General features: G+C 39.7%; 1 protein-coding gene across 12 annotated transcripts in view; it reads right to left on the reverse strand.

Annotated features, from left to right (window-relative positions):
- The window catches only part of CkIIalpha (casein kinase II subunit alpha), an 84146-nt gene that overhangs the window by 49812 nt on the left and 11148 nt on the right, over positions 1–23186 (reverse strand). For 7 of the 12 annotated variants that reach the window (XR_011715704.1, XM_071687144.1, XM_071687143.1 and 4 more), the window contains 4 exons: positions 13330–13376; positions 13084–13222; positions 7160–7271; positions 3375–3587 (listed from right to left, as the gene is read on the reverse strand). Coding sequence is in view for 11 of the 12 variants with exons in the window: in XM_071687144.1 (XP_071543245.1) it covers positions 3375–3587; positions 7160–7271; positions 13084–13222; positions 13330–13376 (511 nt within the window). In the remaining variant the exon portion in view is untranslated. The remainder of the gene's footprint in view (positions 1–3374; positions 3588–7159; positions 7272–13083; positions 13223–13329; positions 13377–23186) is intronic. The other 5 variants (XM_071687152.1, XM_071687150.1, XM_071687145.1 and 2 more) reach the window with 2 other exon arrangements.

Consider the following 23186-nt stretch of genomic DNA (forward strand, 5'->3'; position numbering starts at 1 on the left):
CAGTCATTTTTACAGAAAAGAATCAAATTTCCTTGTATAGTTATTGGTATATTACAAGAAAAATATATTTCCACTAATTCATGTTAATAATGTCATTTGTGTTTAAATAAATTTATATGTAAACAATAAGTACAGAATGTAAAAGAAAAAAGTAAGGAAAAAAAATGATGAGATTGGGAAAAAGGAATACTTCCCACAAATCCTCTGCATGCCATAAAAGGTAAATAAATGGGCAGAAGTGGGGGTTGGAAACCCTTCCCTTCCTGTAAAAGCTGAAACAGAAGAAAGAGCCAGATGAGGAGTGCTCCTCCTCCTCAAAGGCTCAGGTTGGGAAGTTTAAATGTGTTTCGATGTACGCAAGACAAGAAGAATGGAGACATAAGTATTATGTATGAGAAAAAATTTGGTATTCTACTTTTGAGTGAAACAAAGCTGAAGGGAGAGGAGGAAGAATAGTTAAGGAACATCTTTGGGGTCCAAGTCAGGGATTAGAGAGAGGGAAAGAGCTTCAGACAAAAGCAGCTGTGGGAATATGATAAAGAGTGCAAGAAAATGAGCCCCACACTGATGTGGGTAAAAATCAAAGATTACAAGAAGCTGGGACAAAGAGAAGAGGACGACTGAACTGGAGTTGGAAGGACGGAGTGAATAACATTTTGAGAGCCTGATACTTAAAAGTGCAAAGGGATGAAATGAGTGCAAGAGATAGTGTGAACTGGAGCAATGTGGTGTACAGGGGTGGTGTGCTCTCAAAAGACTGAACCAGGGCATGCAATGCAGCTAGGGGAAATCCACAAAAGGTCTGTGGGGCCTGGTTGCAGATACGGGGCTACGGGCTCAGTGCACAACACATGACAGCGAATGAAACCTTTCCTTTGTTCCTGGCACTACCTTGAAAGAACAGAAGAGTGAACGTGTATGGAAAAATGCTCCTGCCATGATTAAGATGAGGAAGAGATGCAAGTGTTTTGGGAGCAGCTGGGCAAGTGTACACATCAGTAGTTTTAACGAGAGAGATCAGATATCAGTGATGGGTAATATGAATGAGAAAGTGGGTAATATGGCAGTTAAGAGTATAATTGTGTGGCATAGGGTATTCAGTGCAGTGAGCAGTTTTACACTGTTTCCCACATAAGCAAAGTCACACCAAGAACACTTGAGGAAAAGGCTTCATTCACTCATAGGCATTCTCTAACTGTCATGTGCAAGGAACCGAAACCACAGTCCCCTATTCACAACTAGGCCCCATGGACATTTCTATGGTTTCTCCAGCTGCTTTACATGCTCTGGGTCAGTCCATGAAAAGCATGTCACTCCCTGTGTACCACATCACTCCAATTCACTTTATCCTGTACAACCTTTAACCATTCTTCAAGTTCACGCCTCTGGCAATCAAAATCTTAATTACCTCCATCCTTCTTGCTCCAATTTGGTCTTTCCCATCTTCTTGTCCCCTTCACTGATGACACATATATCCTGTCAAACTCTCCTCACTCATTCTCTCATACATTCAAACTTAGTTGGAAATGGAGTGGACAAGAAGGGGAACACTAAATTAGAGATGGAAGGATGAACTAAATAAAATTTTGAGGGCATGGGGCCTAAACATGAAGAGGATGAAAAGCATGCGAGGGATATAGTGAAACGAAGGGATGTGGTATAAATAGGGGTGACTTGCTGTTAATGGACTGAATCATAGTATGTGAAGCAGCCAGGGGAAACTACAGAAAAATCTGTGGGGCCTGGTTGTGGATAGTGGCAGTGGTTTCGATACATTATAAATAACAACTAGACAATGGCTGCAAAAATGAAGTATTTTCTTTGTTCCTGGTGCTACCTCACTAATTTGGGGAAAGGCAAACAAGTATGAAGAAAGAAAGATGTGGGATGCATGAAATTCACATGATTGGGTTGACATGTGCTATGTGGAAAGTGATGCAAACAGTGTGTGTGGGAGGAAATCTGATGAAACAGAAAAGAGTTTCCTAGATAATAAGGCATATGGGTGAGTAGGATGGAAGGAGGTTGAGTGGTTTAAGGTGATGGTGGGCCTGTGGCAAGATGTGTGTTGTCACCATGCTTGTTTAACTTGTTTATGGATTGGGTGGTGAGGCAGGTGAATACAAGGGTCTTGGAAAGAAGAGCATGTATGTAGCGTACTTGAGGGAGAGGAGTTGTCAGCGGTCGTTTGCTGATGATAAGGTGCTGGTGGCAGATCTAATCAAAAACCATAGTAATTGGTTTCTGAGTTCAGGAGTGTAAAAAAAGAGAAGGTTGAAAGTAAATGTGAATTAAAGCAAGGTTATTAGGTTTAGAAGTGAAAAGAGACACGTAATTTGGAGTGTGAGTTTGAAGTTAGCAAGAGGGTGGGTAAGGTTACAAAGGACTTAGGAACAATGAGAAATGTATGGAAAAAGAAGTCTGTCTTTTTAAAGGAAAAGATGGTTATGTTAGTTGACAAAATAGTCCTGCTGATATGCAGTGATGTGAGAACTGAGCCTTTGACAAAAACATTACAGACAGAGATAGTGTTGGAAATTAAATGAATGAGTACATTGCATGATGTGCATGGGTTGCTCAAATAGGAAATGATAGGGTAAGAGGAGTATGCATGATAAAGCTGAAGAGAGCATGCTGAATGGTTGGGACATATGGAGAGGATAAGTTGGGAAAGGATGACTGAAAGGGTATGCATGTCAAAAGTGGAAGAGGAAAAATGGCAAACCACAGAGGTGGAAGAATGGACTGAAAGAAGCCTTAAAAGGCTCGGGGCCCAAACACGAAAGAAGGTAAGAGGCATGTAAGGAACAGAGTGAACTGGAGCAATGTGGTTTACAGGGGAGGATGTACTGTCAATGGGCTGAAATGTATTGCTTGATTGTGGATAGGGGGCTCTGGTTTCAATGCATTCTCCATGACAGATAGACGGTAGATGCGAAGGAATAAAGCCACTTCATCTGGCACTACTTCATTAACAACAGAAATGGCAAACATTTAAGAAATAAAGATGATCCATGGTGCCATTCAAGGGAAAAATACATACTTCCACATTGATATAGAGGAAAACATACTACTTTTTTGGTGCACCTTTTTCATTTAACTTAAGAAAAAGGGATATTTTGATATCTATTTTTCTGCAGGGGCCACTTATGGTTTAAAAAGAATGTACAATGAAAGGGTTAATAAACATAATCCTACATTATCTTTAAAAAAAAGAAATAGTATAAAGTTTAGTAGAACATCAAACTTTCAATCTAAACTTATGCTTACTATTCACACACTGAGAAGTTGCACTCAAGCAAGGTGGGAATACTTAAGTACTAAAGTGAAAAGAGAAACACCAAAGAAAAGAGGACAGTATCAGAGCTTCTTACCTTTATGAGCTCATACAAGTAGTATCTAATATCATAGTCATTAAGTGTTTGATAAAGCTGTTTGAAATCTGTGTTGTTAACATGTTCAAATACCAATGCTGGTGTGCGAGAAACTGGATCTTTCACTACAGCTTGGAGTGTGATGATGTTGGTCCCACCTCGCAGATTTTCCAAGATCTTTATTTCTCGCTTTATTTTCTTCTTCTTTACAGGCTGTATGTACAAAATAATGTGTCAAAATAAAACAATGTCAATACAATACTCAAGAGATTGATATAATTTGTAGTGAGACTAAACAAAGCAGACTTTAATTCAAAAACTAATGTCATTCACTGCCTACATAAAGTATACATGGTTCTCGTATATTACCCACATCCTGATAATTGCATTCATTTACAAAACCACAATTCATTACAATGCAATGAAAACAGGGTCATCCACATAAACATAAAATAATCACATAAAACTAAAACATTTCAGTGATTCATTTCGATATTTCAACACAAATCGGGAGCAAACACCTTCAGTATGCTACCCTGTATGTGTACACATAAAAAAAAATCGGGGAATGTCATGATCAAAACAATTAAATCATACCTTCCCTAGAGGAGAGGCTAAATTCAACCAATATCAATCAATATCTATCTATACCTCTGAAGCTGTTCCCAAATGGAAATCCCTTAAGGGAGTGGCCATGGCAATAACACCTCCATAATTAGAGAACTACAATGCCACTTCGTAGCCTTTAGTGCCTCACCCATAACAGACCACTGGTAAATGGCAAATCAAGCAAAGTGTTTGCAGAGGCTCCTACCTAAAGTTCCTACTGAATACTTCTACTGACTGCTCCTGCCTAATATTCACATAACACTCAAATCACAAGTACAGTCTTTCTAAAAAAAATTATCTGATGATTACCAACTAAAATGTGGCTTTCAAATGTCAAGTTTTATTCACAGAATGAATCCTGTTACTCACTTACGGTGGGGACATAAGTGTGTTTGGCAGCAATGTGCAGTCTTCAAAGTCAGATGACATGATTTGCCACCTCATTTACCCCATGAGGTAAAGCACTGACAGTGGAGGGATGCAACTTTTGCACACTATCCTTGGTTTAGTGATATATTCATCATTCAAGTTCTGGGAGAGATGTTTCCTCTATTAGTAAATAACCATGGGTCCTAAGAAGCTGTCCCAGGAACAGAAGGCCTATATTCTTGCTTGAAAGGAAGAAACTGTGTCTACAAGCAAAATTTCAAAATGTAATGGCAGAGCAAAGTTTAACATCTGGCCTCTTTTTCTTCCCAATCATCCCTCCCCGAAAAGCTGGGGTCTGGTAAATCTAGAAGACCAACAGGGTAAACAATAACCTGATGAAGCATCTGTATAAAAATGCATCCTTTTGGGTTAGTAGCCACTTTAATGTTTTTCCTAGGATGACCAGACCCAGCATTTTGGAGATGACACTTGAAAGCAGCAGCAGCTTTGCAATCTTACTCGTATACACACTTCCTTAATTCCAAGAAAGAATTCTGGCATTTTCTTCTTTAGACAACCTTTTGGGAACCATGTTTAGTAACCAGAAGAGGTAAATCATCACCTTGAACAGAAATACCAAAAACATCAGAAAAGATGTGACAGCAAACAAAAGTTGCATACCTCCACTCTTATCGTGAAGTATCCAAAGTGGTAAATCATGTTATCTGACTTCGAAGACTGTATCATGCTGCCACTCATATGATATACATAACATATGCAAGCAACAGGATTTCTTTTGCATATAAAACCAGATGCATGAGGCCTTATTTCAATCTGTAATCACTGGATTTTTCAGAAACTGTAAACAGTTGTGTGGAAAAACTTTCACGCAAACATGCAATTGCCCCCTTTAAACAATTACTTGAACCTCCTCAGTAATAAGGGAAGCTAATTGTCACTCATCTACATTTCGATTCTTACCACAACCCTAATACCCAAGTTTCTGATATCTTCCCCCAGCACAAACATACCCAAAAGTCTGTTTGAATTCCTTTGTTATCCTTTGAAATGTGTTTGCTGATCTGATTCTGAGTCTACACTTTATTAATGTGAACCATTACCACAACTCTGCACAGATGAAAACTTTACCCCTTAACCAGACCTCATGTAGATATACGTTGCCTGGTAAAAATATCTCACTTAGATATATGATACATGCTTTTCCACTAACAGTCAAACTCTTTAGTGGAGGTGTAAGATGCGTAAGGCCTCTTCGTACAGTAATAACACAAATTCATTAGATACCATTCAGCCATGGTAGACTTTTATTCTTTGTTCAATAAAGATGACATTCAGCAGAATATGCTCTCTAGTGACGAGGATTCTTGTGAACTATCCATTTGATTATACTGATACTAAATATATATTTGATGATGATGATGATGATAAGAACTAAGTGGCTCAAAATGCTATGTAAAACAGGTGATGACATTCGATAAATGTTATCGACCAGTCTGCGTTATGCACAGTGATCACTTAGCAATACATTCCCACCTTTAGTCTCATTCTTCCAGGGAAAAGCTGAGGCCCATTTCATTTGTTGCTATTCTATTTCTTGTTCTTACACAATCTTTCTTTCTGTTAGAAAGTTCTCCCCTTTACTTAAAACCCCCATTTTCCAAAATAAAAAAATCTGTATTACCTGTTACAGTGGTTAACTAACTTATATCTAGTAACCCAACAGTATGTTAAGCACAAACCACAGTGTGGGGATAATTGGAATGGAGAGTGCAATTTTGGCTGTTTCTAGATCGTAAGTAATAGATATATTAAGTAACATTTAACAACCAAATTAAAGCAATGTAGTTTTGAGTAAACAGAACTGTTACAGATGTTTCTTTACAATCTATGTTTATCCATATCTCTGATACCTGTTCCCAACAGGAACTCCCTCAAGGGGGTGGCCACGGCAATAGAGGATCTATAACTAGTGAACTCCAGTACCTCTTCTTAGCCTTTAGTACCTCAACCTCAACAAGCCAATGGCAGAGGGCAACTAATAGTGCAGTGTTTACTGAGGTTCCTCCCAAATGCTTCTACTGACTTCTTCTACCTAATGCTCCTGCTTAATTATCCTACCAACTAGTATTCCTACCAACTACTTCTATCCATTGCTCCTACCATTCTAAGGCAGGGCTTGCGCACACTGTTCATCGCAGGAAATTTTAGAGTTTGAAGAATGAGCTGTGTGAGCTGAGTGTTGTCATGTTATGTATGACAAGGATAGAATGCATGTTTGTAGACAGAATGCCAGTAGTCCACATGTGAAAGAGGCAGAAAGAAAAGACAGTTACTTAGGTCAGAGAAGTGTAGGTAGGTAGTGTAGTACTGGTAACACACCTACCCTAGTTGTTTGCTCCCTACCAACTACTACCTATTCCTTTACATATTCTACATATAATATCATAACAGTGAAAATTATGTTTGCAAAATGCCAGCTACCCTACAAAAATAACTTGATCAAAAGAAGAGAAAAAAAAAAAAAAAAATCTACATGATTTTCATTCACTTTAACTTCCTTTCCCTTCCCACCCCTCAGAATTTCACAATCTATCATATCTCATACTAACCCTGTGTTCATGATGCTAATCAACATACAGTAACCCATATTTAAAATAAAATTGATGAAAAGATCACTTCAATTGTAAACCTTTTAAAACCAACGTTAAATACAAAACTTCATGTTTGCCCCCTATAGCATAGTGCTGATAATGAATCTCCTTAATCGTACTCCCACAATAACATACCTTAAGAATTTTGACGACACATTTTTCATTGTTGTTGATGTTTACAGCCTCAAAAACTTCGGAATATTTCCCTCGGCCAAGTTTTCTTACAAGCTGATAATCATCTTGCTGTCTGAAATGATACAATAAAAAAAACAAATAAAACATTTATTAGTAACAGGTATGCTTGCATACAATTACCTTTTTTTACATGAAGTTTCACAACTTTGAGGGCCCCATCACATGAACCTTCTCCCATCACAAAACTTTTTAAACTTTTGTTAGCTGTCTGCACTTAATATTCCCTAATCAGTCTAATCCACTAAACCACCAATCTTATAATCCTTTAACAAGTTTAATGATTAAATTTATGTTACACAATAAGAATAATTATATAATCAAGCAACAAGTTATAAATACATCTGCTTACCATGGATGAAACAGAAAAACTTGTGGTGAAAGTACATTGTCAACACAAGTTCTTTATTTCTCCTAGGTTAAGTTGAGAAGAGTATCATTTGTTTCTAGATTATTTTTCTTATATCTGGAGAGAGCCTAGGGTGGAATAATTCAATTATTTTCTTTTACTGTTTACAAATCTATTCTTAATGTACATCAAACACTGTTCCCAAGCTCACACGGATGGCATACACCATGTCATTCTCATCTGTTTCTGCTAATTTTGGCACATTTTAGGGTATTGTTAGACCATTTCCTTTAAATATCTTCTATTACATTTTTCTATTTTCTTTTCTTACCATCATACTTAATTGCCGTCTCCCATGTTAGCAAGGGAGTGCAAGGAAACAGACGAAAGAATGGCCCAACCCACCCACATATATATTTATATACATAAAGGCATACATACATTTCAAAGTATACATACACAGACATATACATATATATACTCATGTACATATTCATACTTGCTGCCGCTGCCTTCATCCATTCCTGTCGCCACCCCGTCACACAAGAAAGAGCACCCCACCGATGAGGTAGCGCTAGGAAGACTAAAAAGGCCACATTCGTTCACACTCAGTCTCTAGCTGTCATGTGTAATGCACCCAAAACACAACTCCCTTTCCACATCCAGGCCCCACAAAATTTTCCATGGTTTACCCAAGATGCTTCACATGCCCTGGTTCAATCCAGTGACAGCATGTCGACCCCGGTATACCACATCTTTCCAATTCACTCTATTCCTTGCACACCTTACACCCTCCTGTATGTTCCCGATTGCTCAATATCTTTTTCACTCCATCCTTCCACCTCCAATTTGGTCTCCAGCTTCTTCTCATTACCTCTACCTCTGACACATATATCCTCTTTGTCAATTTCCTCTCTCTCTCTCTCTCTCTCCATGTGACCAAACTATTTCAACACATGCTCTTCTGCTCTCTCAACCACTCTTTTTCTATTTATGTAGATGATTAATAATTCGTGCAAAAGGTAAAAACCTACTGCAGAGATTAGGGAAAAATCACAACTTCCTATTTTATTCTATCAACTTAATTCAAATGTTTAAAAAAAAGAAGCCAACAAAATAATGTATCGATCTGCAGGAATTTCACCTCCTTTAGCCATTTCCCTTAAATTTTCTAAATGAGCAGATAATCATTCAATTCAGGCATTAGAAGAGAACCATTTTCTTATATTTTTCAATGTCTTGAAATAAGCATGACTCCAAGGAGATAATTCCATTTCCAATCTTTTCTAAATTTCTGATAAGAAAATACAGATATCCACTGATTTTTGCATAAGTAAGAACCTTTAGAAGAAAACTGAAAAAAAAAAAAAATGCATTTCACTTTTATTTCATTGATTATAAGTTAAATATTTTGGTATGGGCATGCAGCTTCCTGCCGAGAAGTCCTCAGTGCATGAATACAGTCTATAGTCAAGGAGTGGTAAAGCATTTGGTGCTGCAATATACTGTATCTTGCACATGTTTTGCCCCTTAAATCATGCCATCAAAGCATCTTTTAAGTTCACCTGGTACCAGTGGTTCTACGAGATGTAAGGGCATCAAACTAAGGTTAAGATGAATGTGCTAAAATGTTATGAGGGGGGAATGAACTGCCCGGAGTACTCATGATGATTTGGCAGATGGTGCACCAAAGATATTTCAGTTAAGTTCTGACGGGCTTGCAAATTTCAGGAAACTACAATTAGAACAACAGGATGACTGCCGAAAATTTCCTGGGAACTCACAAAACCATTTTGAAGGTGGTTATTGTCCTAGGCTGATCATCAATGTGGACAAGAGCAAATTATTTTGGAAGAGAACACCTTCAAGAACATCCATTTCCCATGAAAAGAAGGCTGCACTGGGATTTAAACCTGCCAAGGATTGCCACATGGTGTGTGTGTGTGTGCGTGCATGTGTGACTGTAAGCCACCACTGCTGTATAACCTGTAAACAACATCTAACTCTCTTCCTATGCAGATCTCACTCTCTACATACTGCATGCTCAACCCTCTCTCCAACAGCCTTACATTTACCTCCCTCATCACACTGTCCATAAACAAATGAAAGAGCTATATCATTACATACCCCTGCTGTAGACTTACTTTAACCTGGAACCACTCACCCTCCTCTCTACCTGCTCACACACATGACTTACACCCTTGATAAAAACTTCTTACTGCTTCTAGTAGCTTTCCCTCCACACCACATGTCCATATGACCCTCCATAAGGCACCTTTATTCACCTAATTCCAACAAGGCATGACTAACCATCTTATCAAGCGCTTTCTCCAGATCCATAAATGCCACATTCAAATACCTCTGTTCCTCTTAGCATTTCCCACACACACACACACACACACACATCCTTTAAAGCAATCACCTAATGAACACATCCTCTAGCACTCTGAAACCATATTGTTCCTCCAAAATCTGTGATGCTTTATACAAGCCTTCACCATCTTAATCACCACTATCCCATACAACTTACCAGATTCACTCAAAAAGCTCGTACCACGGTAGTTTGAACACAATTCTGACCCCCTTGCTTTTATATAAAGGCACTATACATGGATTCCACTAATCCTTAGGCAGCTCATCATGATCCATACATACAATGAAAATCCTCACTAACTCAGTCAACAACACAGCCAACCCCTTTCTTCAAATGCAATTGCTATACCAACCATTCAAGCTACCTTGCCACATTTCAACTTCTCTCTTCACCAAACCACTGGCCATGACACTCTCACTTTGCAGGTTTTCTTGGCCTAAATACACTACATTTGCCACCCTATCATCAAACTCATTCATTACTACCTCAAAATGCTCAATCCATCTCCTCCTCACCTCATCAATGCATATCACCAAATCCCAATCTGCCCCTTTCACTGATGTTCTCTTTTCTTTCTCAAACCATTAACATCCTTCCAAAACATTTCATATTCCCTGAATTTTACTGATACCCACTCACACAACTCTCATTTCCTCTTTTTCAGTCCTTGCATGTTCTTCTTGGCCTTTTACTACTTTCTCTTGTACAGCTTCCAATCACTTGCACTCCTCCCCCTTTACTGCCCCACGCACTTCTTTTCTCTTTCACTGGTGATTGTGCTTAGTAATCCCACCATTCACCACCCATTCTCACTTGCTCATCTCCCACCTTCCCCATACTTCTCTTGCACATACTATCACTGCTTCCCTACATACCCACCATTCCTCACCCACTACCTACTTTTGTTTACTCTCACCTCTTGCCATTCTGCATTCAACCTCTCGTGGTACTTCTTCACACCAGTCTCTTTTCCAAGCTCACTTACTTCCACTTCCCTCTTCTCCTCACCTATATTATTTCCTCACTTCCAGAAAACCTCAACAAAAGTTCACCCATGTCTCTATCAGGTAATGATCAGACATCTCACAAGGATCCCATCTCAGCACATTCACATTGAAGTCTCTCCCTTTTGCACACCTATCAATTAGTAAGCATTCCAATAGGGCCTACTCACCCATGCACGCTTATGTATGTCCCTCTATTTAAACCAGATTTTCCTGAAAACCAATCCTTAAGCTGTTCACCAAATCCTCTCTCTTTACTAAATAACCCAATGCCACCAACTGTACCTTAAAATGTCCCATTACCCACTTTTGCATTCAAAACACCCAATCTCTTGCATCAAGGAATAACATACAGCTGCTCCCAAAATACTCTGCTCTCTTCATCATTCTTCTTGTGGCCCAGGGTATAAGCACTTACAATGACCCACCTATTTCCATCCACTTTCATTTTAAACTGCATCAGTCTAAGACTCACTTCCTTATTCTCTTTTACATATTCCCACAAGTTATCCTTCAGCAGAAGTGCCCAACTTCACCAAAGATATTCCTAAACATTCTTAACTTTTACCCTTGAGCTTTGTTTTACTCAAAGCCAGAACATCCAGGTTCCTTTCCTCAGCCATATAACCTACCTCATATCTTCTCATCCTGGTTATATCCAAACACATTCAGAGATACCAGCCTGAGCCTTTGAGGTGGGTGAGCATTACTCATTTGGCTCCTCCATATGTTCCAACTTTTAGAAATTGAAATAAAAATAGGGAAGGGTTTCTAGCACCCCAGTCCAACCCCTCTTTCGCACATTCTACAACACACAGGGAATAAATTAGTGTGTTAGTTTGGGGAAGTGTGTGAAAACAGAGTAAATGATAAAATCAAGGTTGTTGGGTTTAACAGAGCAGGGGGACAGGTTAACTAGGGAGCGAGTTTGAGTGGGGAAACCTTGTAAGAAGTTGGGTTAACAGATAATTTGGGGTGACATGGCAGCGAATGCAACCAGGGTAACGAATGTGAGTCATAGGGTGGGTGAAGAGGTCAAGCTTCCAGGAGCACTGATGAATGTATAGATAGATCACTATGAGAGAGTGCAAATATGGGCATGTTTGAAGGTATGGGAATCCCAACAATGTTGTATGGATGCAAGACATGGGATACAGATGAGAATATACAGAGGAAGATGTAAGTGTTGGAAGTGTAATGTCTAGGGACAATGTGTGGTGTAAGGAGGGTTGATCACACAAGTAATTATAGGGTAAGACAATGTTGAGAAAAGAAGAATATGGTTGTGAGAGCTGAAGACGGTAAGCTGAAATGGTTAACATATGGACAGAATGAATGACACAAGGTTGACAAATAAGATGTATGTTTGATGTGGTGAGGACAAGGGTAAGTTTGGAAACATACTAGAGATGGAAAAATGGAGCGAAAAAGATCAAGAACGATCAGAGCCTGAACATGAAGAGGGGTGAAAGGCATGCATGGGATAGTGAATTGAGCAATGGGGTATACAGGGAGCAATATGCTGTCCACAGACAGAACCAGGGTACATAAAAAGCACCTAGGAGAAACCAATAAAAGGTCTGTGGAGTCTGGTTGTCGATAGAGGACTATAGTTTCAGTGCATCACTCTTGACAGCTACAGCAAAGATGCAAGGGAATAATGCCATTACTTCATCTGTTCTGGGATCTGCCTCACAAAAGTGGGATATAGCAAACAAGAAAAAAAATCTAATTTGCCTGGTGTAAATGGGATCTGAGCATGTGAGAAGCAAAATGGACTGTTAGAATCATATATATGCCAGATCCTTTACGATACAATGAGCATCATCACACAGAAGGAGCGTTAATGTGTTATCACCAAAGACACGTATCAAACACTTCCCAAATACATCATCCCAAAGCTGATACATCATGCCAGTGGTAAATGGATCAAAATCATTTTTTTTTTTAAGTATTATTACTGCATCCATATTTCATTAAAAAACATTATATATAGTAATACATATACTAATATTTTTCAAGAAACTATTTCAAAATCCCCCAAACAGCAAGGTTTAATACATACGGCAAAATGTGTATAACTTTCCCTCCAGTGTTTGAAAAAGAATGAAGCAGAACTGTCAAAATAAACCATACATACCCCCATTCTATAACATGAGATTCATAGTCCCAGTATTCATGTGGTCTATGGGCATTAACATCTGCATAAACCCGAGCACGGCTTGCCAACGGCATCTTGTGCAGCCCCCGGTACACCGTCCGACCAAACCCGGCCAGGTCTGGGGAAAAAATAAGTGGTATTAATACTTCTGATTTGTAAGAAAAGTCATTCCACTATTCAAAATGGAAAATGAAAATAACTAATCATATGATGGTCATGTCTTACTTGTCATCCTTGAGCACCACAAAAGGCCAAATGGGATCTTCCAAGGTCTGCAAAATGAGAGAAAAAAAAAGGCTATTTTCAGAGAAATAAGATAACTACATTTTGTACATGTAACTAACTTGATTAACACTTTCCCTTACCAACATTACCATATCTGCAAATTCCTTTTTCATGCTTGTTTGCAGTTTCCCACGCTTGTGAGATAGCACAAAGAACAAAGAAGCCAAATTTTCTCAAATCCACTTTCTTTCTGTCATGCGGTATACAATGAAAGCAGAGTTCTTACACACAACCAAGCCCCACAGACCATTCCCAGGTTTCACCTGTCCTAGGACTGACTACACATCATACCCTTTACACAACACTACAACTAACGCTATAACTTCAAAAGAGACAGGGATATGTTCTCAGCCACTCGTAGACCTATTATCACTCATTTTATGAAGAGAGAAGCAAATTCATATGTAATACACCTCCTAACTACATAAACAAACAGTTTTCAGTGTGGACATAAATTCTTTTTTTTTTTTTTTGCTTTGTCGCTGTCTCCCGCGTTTGCGAGGTAGCGCAAGGAAACAGACGAAAGAAATGGCCCAACCCACCCCCATACACATGCCTTGATTCAATCCACTGACAGCACGTCAACCCCGGTATACCACATCGCTCCAATTCACTCTATTCTTTGCCCTCCTTTCACCCTCCTGCATGTTCAGGCCCCGATCACACAAAATCTTTTTCACTCCATCTTTCCACCTCCAATTTGGTCTCCCTCTTCTCCTCGTTCCCTCCACCTCCGACACATATATCCTCTTGGTCAATCTTTCCTCACTCATTCTCTCCATGTGACCAAACCATTTCAAAACACCCTTTTCTGCTCTCTCAACCACGCTCTTTTTATTTCCACACATCTCTCTTACCCTTACGTTACTTACTCGATCAAACCACCTCACACCACACATTGTCCTCAAACATCTCATTTCCAGCACATCCATCCTCCTGCGCACAACTCTATCCATAGTCCACGCCTCGCAACCATACAACATTGTTGGAACCATTATTCCTTCAAACATACCCATTTTTGCTTTCCGAGATAATGTTCTCGACTTCCACACATTCTTCAAGGCTCCCAGAATTTTCGCCCCCTCCCCCACCCTATGATCCACTTCCGCTTCCATGGTTCCATCCGCTGCCAGATCCACTCCCAGATATCTAAAACACTTCACTTCCTCCAGTTTTTCTCCATTCAAACTCACCTCCCAATTGAATTGACCCTCAACCCTACTGTACCTAATAACCTTGCTCTTATTCACATTTACTCTTAACTTTCTTCTTTCACACACTTTACCAAACTCAGTCACCAGCTTCTGCAGTTTCTCACATGAATCAGCCACCAGCGCTGTATCATCAGCGAACAACAACTGACTCACTTCCCAAGCTCTCTCATCCCCAACAGACTTCATACTTGCCCCTCTTTCCAAAACTCTTGCATTCACCTCCCTAACAACCCCATCCATAAACAAATTAAACAACCATGGAGACATCACACACCCCTGCCGCAAACCTACATTCACTGAGAACCAATCACTTTCCTCTCTTCCTACACGTACACATGCCTTACATCCTCGATAAAAACTTTTCACTGCTTCTAACAACTTGCCTCCCACACCATATATTCTTAATACCTTCCACAGAGCATCTCTATCAACTCTATCATATGCCTTCTCCAGATCCATAAATGCTACATACAAATCCATTTGCTTTTCTAAGTATTTTTCACACACATTCTTCAAAGCAAACACCTGATCCACACATCCTCTACCACTTCTGAAACCACACTGCTCTTCCCCAATCTGATGCTCTGTACATGCCTTCACCCTCTCAATCAATACCCTCCCATATAATTTGCCAGGAATACTCAACAAACTTATACCTCTGTAATTTGAGCACTCACTCTTATCCCCTTTGCCTTTGTACAATGGCACTATGCACGCATTCCGCCAATCCTCAGGCACCTCACCATGAGTCATACATACATTAAATAACCTACCAACCAGTCAACAATACAGTCACCCCCTTTTTTAATAAATTCCATTGCAATACCATCCAAACCTGCTGCCTTGCCGGCTTTCATCTTCCGCAAAGCTTTTACTACCTCTTCTCTGTTTACCAACTCATTTTCCCTAACCCTCGAACTTTGCACACCACCTCGACCAAAACACCCTATATCTGCCACTCTATCATCAAACACATTCAACAAACCTTCAAAATACTCACTCCATCTCCTTCTCACATCACCACTACTTGTTATCACCTCCCCATTTGCGCCCTTCACTGAAGTTCCCATTTGCTCCCTTGTCTTACGCACTTTATTTACCTCCTTCCAGAACATCTTTTTATTCTCCCTAAAATTTAATGATACTCTCTCACCCCAACTCTCATTTGCCCTTTTTTTCACCTCTTGCACCTTTCTCTTGACCTCCTGTCTCCCACTCAATAGGTGACAAGAGCATTTCATAGTTTGTTAGAGATCCTCTTGCCTCTTATCAATATCAGTCAACCACATTTGAGGTGAAAAATAATAAAACAGAATGAGATGTAATGTGCAAATATTGAACATAAAATGAAAGGAGAGAGGGGATCCACACAATTATAACCAATGAAAGAAGCCAACCGTAAAGATAGAAGCAACCACAAACAGAGCTCTGCCTCCCTTCAAGGATCACTACTACAGGTTTTTACTCTCTAATCCAACACAACTCCTTGGTCGGACATGTTTTGAATCTGCCGCCATTAGTTATTAGTTTGTGGATCTGCCACCATTGCTGTACTGTTTTCAGCGCTAAGGTGCTAAAATCTGTTTACACCGCAGCAGAGCTAATTAACAGTCCTATTAATCTCTTATTTTCAGCTGTATTTTAGTCTTTCAGGATGTTATCCAAGAGACCAAGAGGTGTAGAAGATAGTGCTTGTACTAATAAGCATAAATCATTACCTGTGCTTGAAAAGTGGAGGTACTGAAAAAATTAGTTAAAGGAACTTCTGTAAAGAATTTGTGCAAGTACTATGAGATCAGATCATCAACTGTGTAGGACTTGGGTCAATTCCTGTTTTCCTGGTCATAGCAAGTGAATGTAGGTTTGCGGCAGGGGTGTGTGATGTCTCCATGGTTGTTTAATTTGTTTATGGATGGGGTTGTTAGGGAGGTGAATGCAAGAGTTTTGGAAAGAGGGGCAAGTATGCAGTCTGTTGGGGATGAGAGAGCTTGGGAAGTGAGTCAGTTGTTGTTCGCTGATGATACAGCGCTGGTGGCTGATTCATGTGAGAAACTGCAGAAGCTGGTGACTGAGTTTGGTAAAGTGTGTGAAAGAAGACAAGTTAAGAGTAAATGTGAATAAGAGAAAGGTTATTAGGTACAGTAGGGTTGAGGGTCAAGTCAATTGGGAGGCAAGTTTGAATGGAGAAAAACTGGAGGAAGTAAAGTGTTTTAGATATCTGGGAGTGGATCTGGCAGCGGATGGAACCATGGAAGCAGAAGTGAATCATAGGGTGGGAGAGGGGGCAAAAATCCTGGGAGCCTTGAAGAATGTGCGGAAGTCGAGAACATTAACTCCGAAAGCAAAAATGGCTATGTTTGAAGGAATAGTGGTTCCAACAATGTTGCATGGTTGCGAGGCGTGGGCTATGGATAGAGTTGTGCGCAGGAGGGTGGATGTGCTGGAAATGAGATGTTTGAGGACAATATGTGGTGTGAGGTGGTTTGATCAAGTAAGTAATGTAAGGGTAAGAGAGATGTGTGGAAATAAAAAGAGCATGGTTGAGAGAGCAGAAGAGGGTGTTTTGAAATGGTTTGGGCACATGGAGAGAATGAGTGAGGAAAGATTGACCAAGAGGATATATGTGTTGGAGGTGGAGGGAACGAGGAGAAGTGGGAGACCAAATTGGAGGTGGAAAGATGAAGTGAAAAAGATTCTGAGTGATCGGGGCCTGAACATGCAGGAGGGTGAAAGGCGGGCAAGGAATAGAGTGAATTGGATCGATGTGGTATACCGGGGTCGACGTGCTGTCAATGGATTGAATCAGGGCATGTGAAATGTCTGGGGTAAACCATGGAAAGTTCTGTGGGGCCTGGATGTGGAAAGGGAGCTGTGGTTTCGGGCATTATTGCATGACAGCTAGAGACTGAGTGTGAACGAACGGGGCCTTTGTTGTCTTTTCCTAGCACTACCTCGCACACATAAGGGGGGAGGGGGATGTTATTCCATGTGTGGCGAGGTGGCGACGGGAATGAATAAAGGCAGACAGTGTGAATTGTGTGCATGTGTATATATGTATATGTCTGTGTGTGTATATATATGTGTACATTGAGATGTATGGGTATGTATATTTGCGTGTGGGGACGTGTATGTATATACATGTGTATGGGGGTGGGTTGGGCCATTTCTTTCGTCTGTATCCTTGCGCTACCTCGCAAACACGGGAGACAGCAACAAAGCAAAATAAATAAATAAATAGCAAGTACCTCCAATAAACCCTCTCTTTTGTCTTTCATTAGCAACTTAATTTCCTCATCCTACTACTCACTGCCCTTTTTGGGGTACCACTCTCTTCACCACACACATAAGTGCTATTATTTCTCTATCTAAATCTCTGACACCTGTTCCCACCTGGAACTCGCTCAAGCAGGTGGTCATGACAACAGTCTACTTTCCTAAATGTGTTCAGCTCTCCTTATTATACTCACTCTCAACTTTAGTCATTGAATAATAAATCTGTTTGAATTTCTGCAACAAACATCTTTTCCAAGCCATTAATTTTCACAACCTTCTTCCCATCCAAGTCAATTCCCCTTTTCTCAAAATAGCTAAACACTATCACACAATCCTCCACCAACATATGATCAGACAACCTACCAGATTTCCTTCCCAACATATTCAAATACAATAGTTTCTCCTTTGGATACCTGTATAAAAAAAAAATTAATTGGCATGTCATCATTATTCTAATATCAATACAGCAAAAATAATCTGTACTGTACTGATACACTAATAGGGATAACATATGACATATATGAAGATAAAACTATGTCTAATGATAGGAAATCTATGGCATTCTATTAAATGAGAGCTGAACAATAAAGCTGACCTTTATATGATATGAAACATTCTTGCACTTAACATGAAAGAAACAATACCCCTCTATGTCCAAGCATAAAGTTGGATTAACTATAGAAGTTCAATTCTGATTAAGTCTGATCAAGTTATCCCATAAACAAAGGCACTCATTCTTGGAAAGTTGATGTTACCATGTGTATTACACTTACTAAATGTGTTAAAACAAGGAAAAATATTGCTCAAAAAAATTTCTACTTTTCACACTAACAAGTAATTATTACAACTGGACAGTAAGACAAATGCAGAATTCAAAAGATGAGTTAGCTTTGCTGACTTTATCATGCAAGCTTAAAATGAGACAAGGGAAATGCATTCTTTAAATGCATGTACAATATACATAATTCTGCAGTTCATGCTGGGTCTCACATTGTTTGATGAACAGTTCAATAGTTCCAGATGCTGAACATTTCATTTTCCTAATCAAATAAAAATGCCCTTCTAACTCAGATATCAATTATCAGGATCACTGGCTAATCCAGTCAGCTTGTAAACAATCATATCAATAATCTAAAACTGGATAAGTATAAGTGTTGGTACTGGAGTATGTAAACCCATTTCTGTGCTGAAGGTATAGCCCTATTAATACCAGAGTGAACCTTGATCATGGAGGGTTTACCACCACTTTACCTCTTACAGCCCTTAAATAGCACCCATCATTATGTGACAATCCTCTCGAGAATGGCTCATACTGTATCCTACTGTCCAGTTATCATACCAACAGAAACAAACTTGAGTCTCTCCTACTGCTTGATGGGATGGGAGAAAAATACTCTTTATCCCAGTACCTCAACAGCCACAATCATAGGTGCATAGCCATTGAAATCTGTAGGTACACAATGACCTCTCCTGCTTTACATTTCCAAAAGAAGGAACAAAGAGGGGGTGGCAAACAAGGACTTTTTCCTCTAAGGTTTGGTCACCAGCTTTTAATGTTACCTCACTATCATGGGAAATGGTGAATATGTACAAGAAAAAAATAATTATAATTATCCCAAGAAGAGATCAAAGGAATACTTCAAAGATTATCAAATGTGTTTGATCATACGCTGATATATATGGGGTGTCTGAGTCAGGTACGTATGCTACGGGAGAGTCATGGTAAGTGGTTTTGTGAAAATAGGTAGTAAGAAATTTGCGTAAGATGATATGTGGCAAGGTGGCTTGAATGGATGAATTGAGTTGAATTTCTTAAGATTATAGGAGAGTGGTGACATTAGACTGGGAAGGAACAATATGACTTCAGGAGTGATAAAGTATATCTTTGCTTTGTTGAAGGATGTGTGAGAAATATTCAGACATACAGAAGGACCTGCATATACCATTCATGGATCTGAAGAAAGCATAAGATGGGAATTGACAGAGGTGTTTGTGGAGGGTGTTCTGAATAAATGGGGTAAAAGGAAAGCTATTAGAAACAGTGAATAACTTTATCAAGAAAGTAAGATGTGTGCAAGTATGTAGATAGAAGGGCGAGTGGTTCCAGGTGAAGGTGGGTCTGTGGCACGAGTGTGTGATGTCATCATGGCTGTCCAATCTGTTTATGGATGTTCACTCTGTTTATGGATGGTGGTGATGAGGGTAGTGAATGTGAGGGCTTTGGGGAGAAAGATACATTGGTCTGCAATCTGTTAAGAGATGGGGATGCTTTAAAGATGAGTTGGTTATTGTTTACTGATGACATGATAAATACTGCTGATGACATACATATATCTGTATATACAAGGAGGTCTACAGTAAATATTTTCACTTAAGTCATACCTCTATTTCACTGATGAAAATTTGGTACTGGGGTTTGACAAGGCATGACTAACACCAACCATATATGACATGGAGAATATACACATGTTCCTCATAAATGCAAGGGAAATATATATTTTCAGCATTCACTGGGGGATCTCTTGCATCTCTATGCATGTCCCTGCTAGCTGAAGGTCAGTACAGCTAATATCTTTATTCCTGCGAAACATTAGGCATGTGATTTTTTTTCTTCATTTACATTATAAGCTAATAAAAATATATGGGTGTGTGTGTGTGTGTGTGTGTGTGTGCGCAAAGGGTCACACCTAATGATGTACAGGGAGGGTTGAGGCACCAAAATGGTACCAACAAATTCATGCTCCAATCATGACTATCTCACATAAAAGGTAAGATAATATACAAGAAGAACAAATGTGTGAAAGATTCACTAAAAATCCTCAGGTATTTTGATTTTAGACCTATTAACCCTCAAAGTGGCTAACCTCTTGTGAGACTTGTGCACATAGAGCACTGAACCTCATATAAGACCTAATTCTTGAAATGGCCACCTCAGCCTTTAATACTGACTTGGATTAGCATCCCACACATAGTTTCCAAATGCTACAGGACAAAACTTTTTAAATATACTGTTCAATATATGATGAGATTAAGGATGCCTGCTTGAAATCTGTGGCCTCATGCAATCAGTTTAGAAGCCATTTCACACCAAAAAAGATTAAGCAATGAAAAGGTAAGCGAGATGTGTGGAATTAAAAAGAGAGCTGAAGAGGGTTGTTGAAATGGTTTGGATATGAAGATAACGAGTGAAGAAAGATTGACAAAGAGGATATATGTGTCAGAAGTGCAGGGAACAAGGAAAAGCGGGAGACCAAATTGGAGATGGAAGGATGGAGAGAAAAAGATTTTGAACAATCGGGCCTGAACATACAGGAGGGTGAGAGGCATGCAAGGAACAGAGTGAACTGGAGTGGTGTGGTATCCCGGGGTTGAAATGCTGTCAATGGACTGAACCAGGGCATGTAAAGCGTCTGGGGTAAACCATGGAAAGGTCTGTGGGGCCTGGATGTGGAGAGGAAGCTGTGGTTTCAGTGCATTACACATGACATCTAGAGACTGAGTGTGAATGAATGTGTCCTTTTTGTCTGTTTTCCTTAGTGCTACCTCGCTGATGCAGGAATCAGTAATTGTGTAAATAAAATATATATATATATATATATATATATATATATATATATATATATATATATATATATATATATATATATCATCAGTTGTTGTTCGCTGATGATACAGCGCTGGTGGCTGATTCATGTGAGAAACTGCAGAAGCTGGTGACTGAGTTTGGTAAAGTGTGTGAAAGAAGAAAGTTAAGAGTAAATGTGAATAAGAGCAAGGTTATTAGGTACAGTAGGGTTGAGGGTCAAGTCAATTGGGAGGCAAGTTTGAATGGAGAAAAACTGGAGGAAGTAAAGTGTTTTAGATATCTGGGAGTGGATCTGGCAGCGGATGGAACCATGGAAGCGGAAGTGGATCATAGGATGGGGGAGGGGGCGAAAATTCTGGGAGCCTTGAAGAATGTGTGGAAGTCAAGAACATTATCTCGGGAAGCAAAAATGGGTATGTTTGAAGGAATAGTGGTTCCAACAATGTTGTATGGTTGCGAGGCGTGGGCTATGGATAGAGTTGTGCGCAGGAGGATGGATGTCCTGGAAATGAGATGTTTGAGGACAATGTGTGGTGTGAGGTGGTTTGATCGAGTAAGTAACGTAAGGGTAAGAGAGATGTGTGGAAATAAAAAGAGCGTGGTTGAGAGAGCAGAAGAGGGTGTTTTGAAATGGTTTGGGCACATGGAGAGAATGAGTGAGGAAAGATTGACCAAGAGGATATATGTGTCGGAGGTGGAGGGAACGAGGAGAAGTGGGAGACCAAATTGGAGGTGGAATGATGGAGTGAAAAAGATTTTGTGTGATCGGGGCCTGAACATGCAGGAGGGTGAAAGGAGGGCAAGGAATAGAGTGAATTGGATCGATGTGGTATACCGGGGTTGACGTGCTGTCAGTGGATTGAATCAGGGCATGTGAAGCGTCTGGGGTAAATCATGGAAAGCCGTGTAGGTATGTATATTTGCGTGTGTGGACGTATGTATATACATGTGTATGGGGGTGGGTTGGGCCATTTCTTTCGTCTGTTTCCTTGCGCTACCTGGCAAACGCGGGAGACAGCGACAAAGCAAAAAAAAAAAATATATATATATATATATATATATATATATATATATATATATATATATATATATATATATATATTTTTTCCCCCCCAAAAGAAGGAACAGAGAAGGGGGCCAGGTGAGGATATTCCCTCTAAGGCCCAGTCCTCTGTTCTTAACGCTACCTCGCTGATGCGGGAAATGGCGAATAGTATGAAAGAAAGAAATATATATATATATATATATATATATATATATATATATATATATATATATTTTGCTTTGTCGCTGTCTCCCGCGTTTGCGAGGTAGCGCAAGGAAACAGACGAAAGAAATGGCCCAACCCACCCCCATACACATGCCTTGATTCAATCCACTGACAGCACGTCAACCCCGGTATACCACATCGCTCCAATTCACTCTATTCTTTGCCCTCCTTTCACCCTCCTGCATGTTCAGGCCCCGATCACACAAAATCTTTTTCACTCCATCTTTCCACCTCCAATTTGGTCTCCCTCTTCTCCTCGTTCCCTCCACCTCCGACACATATATCCTCTTGGTCAATCTTTCCTCACTCATTCTCTCCATGTGACCAAACCATTTCAAAACACCCTCTTCTGCTCTCTCAACCACGCTCTTTTTATTTCCACACATCTCTCTTACCCTTACGTTACTTACTCGATCAAACCACCTCACACCACACATTGTCCTCAAACATCTCA

This window comes from Panulirus ornatus, chromosome 43 (assembly GCF_036320965.1).
Source record: "Panulirus ornatus isolate Po-2019 chromosome 43, ASM3632096v1, whole genome shotgun sequence".
Classification (NCBI taxonomy): domain Eukaryota; kingdom Metazoa; phylum Arthropoda; class Malacostraca; order Decapoda; family Palinuridae; genus Panulirus; species Panulirus ornatus.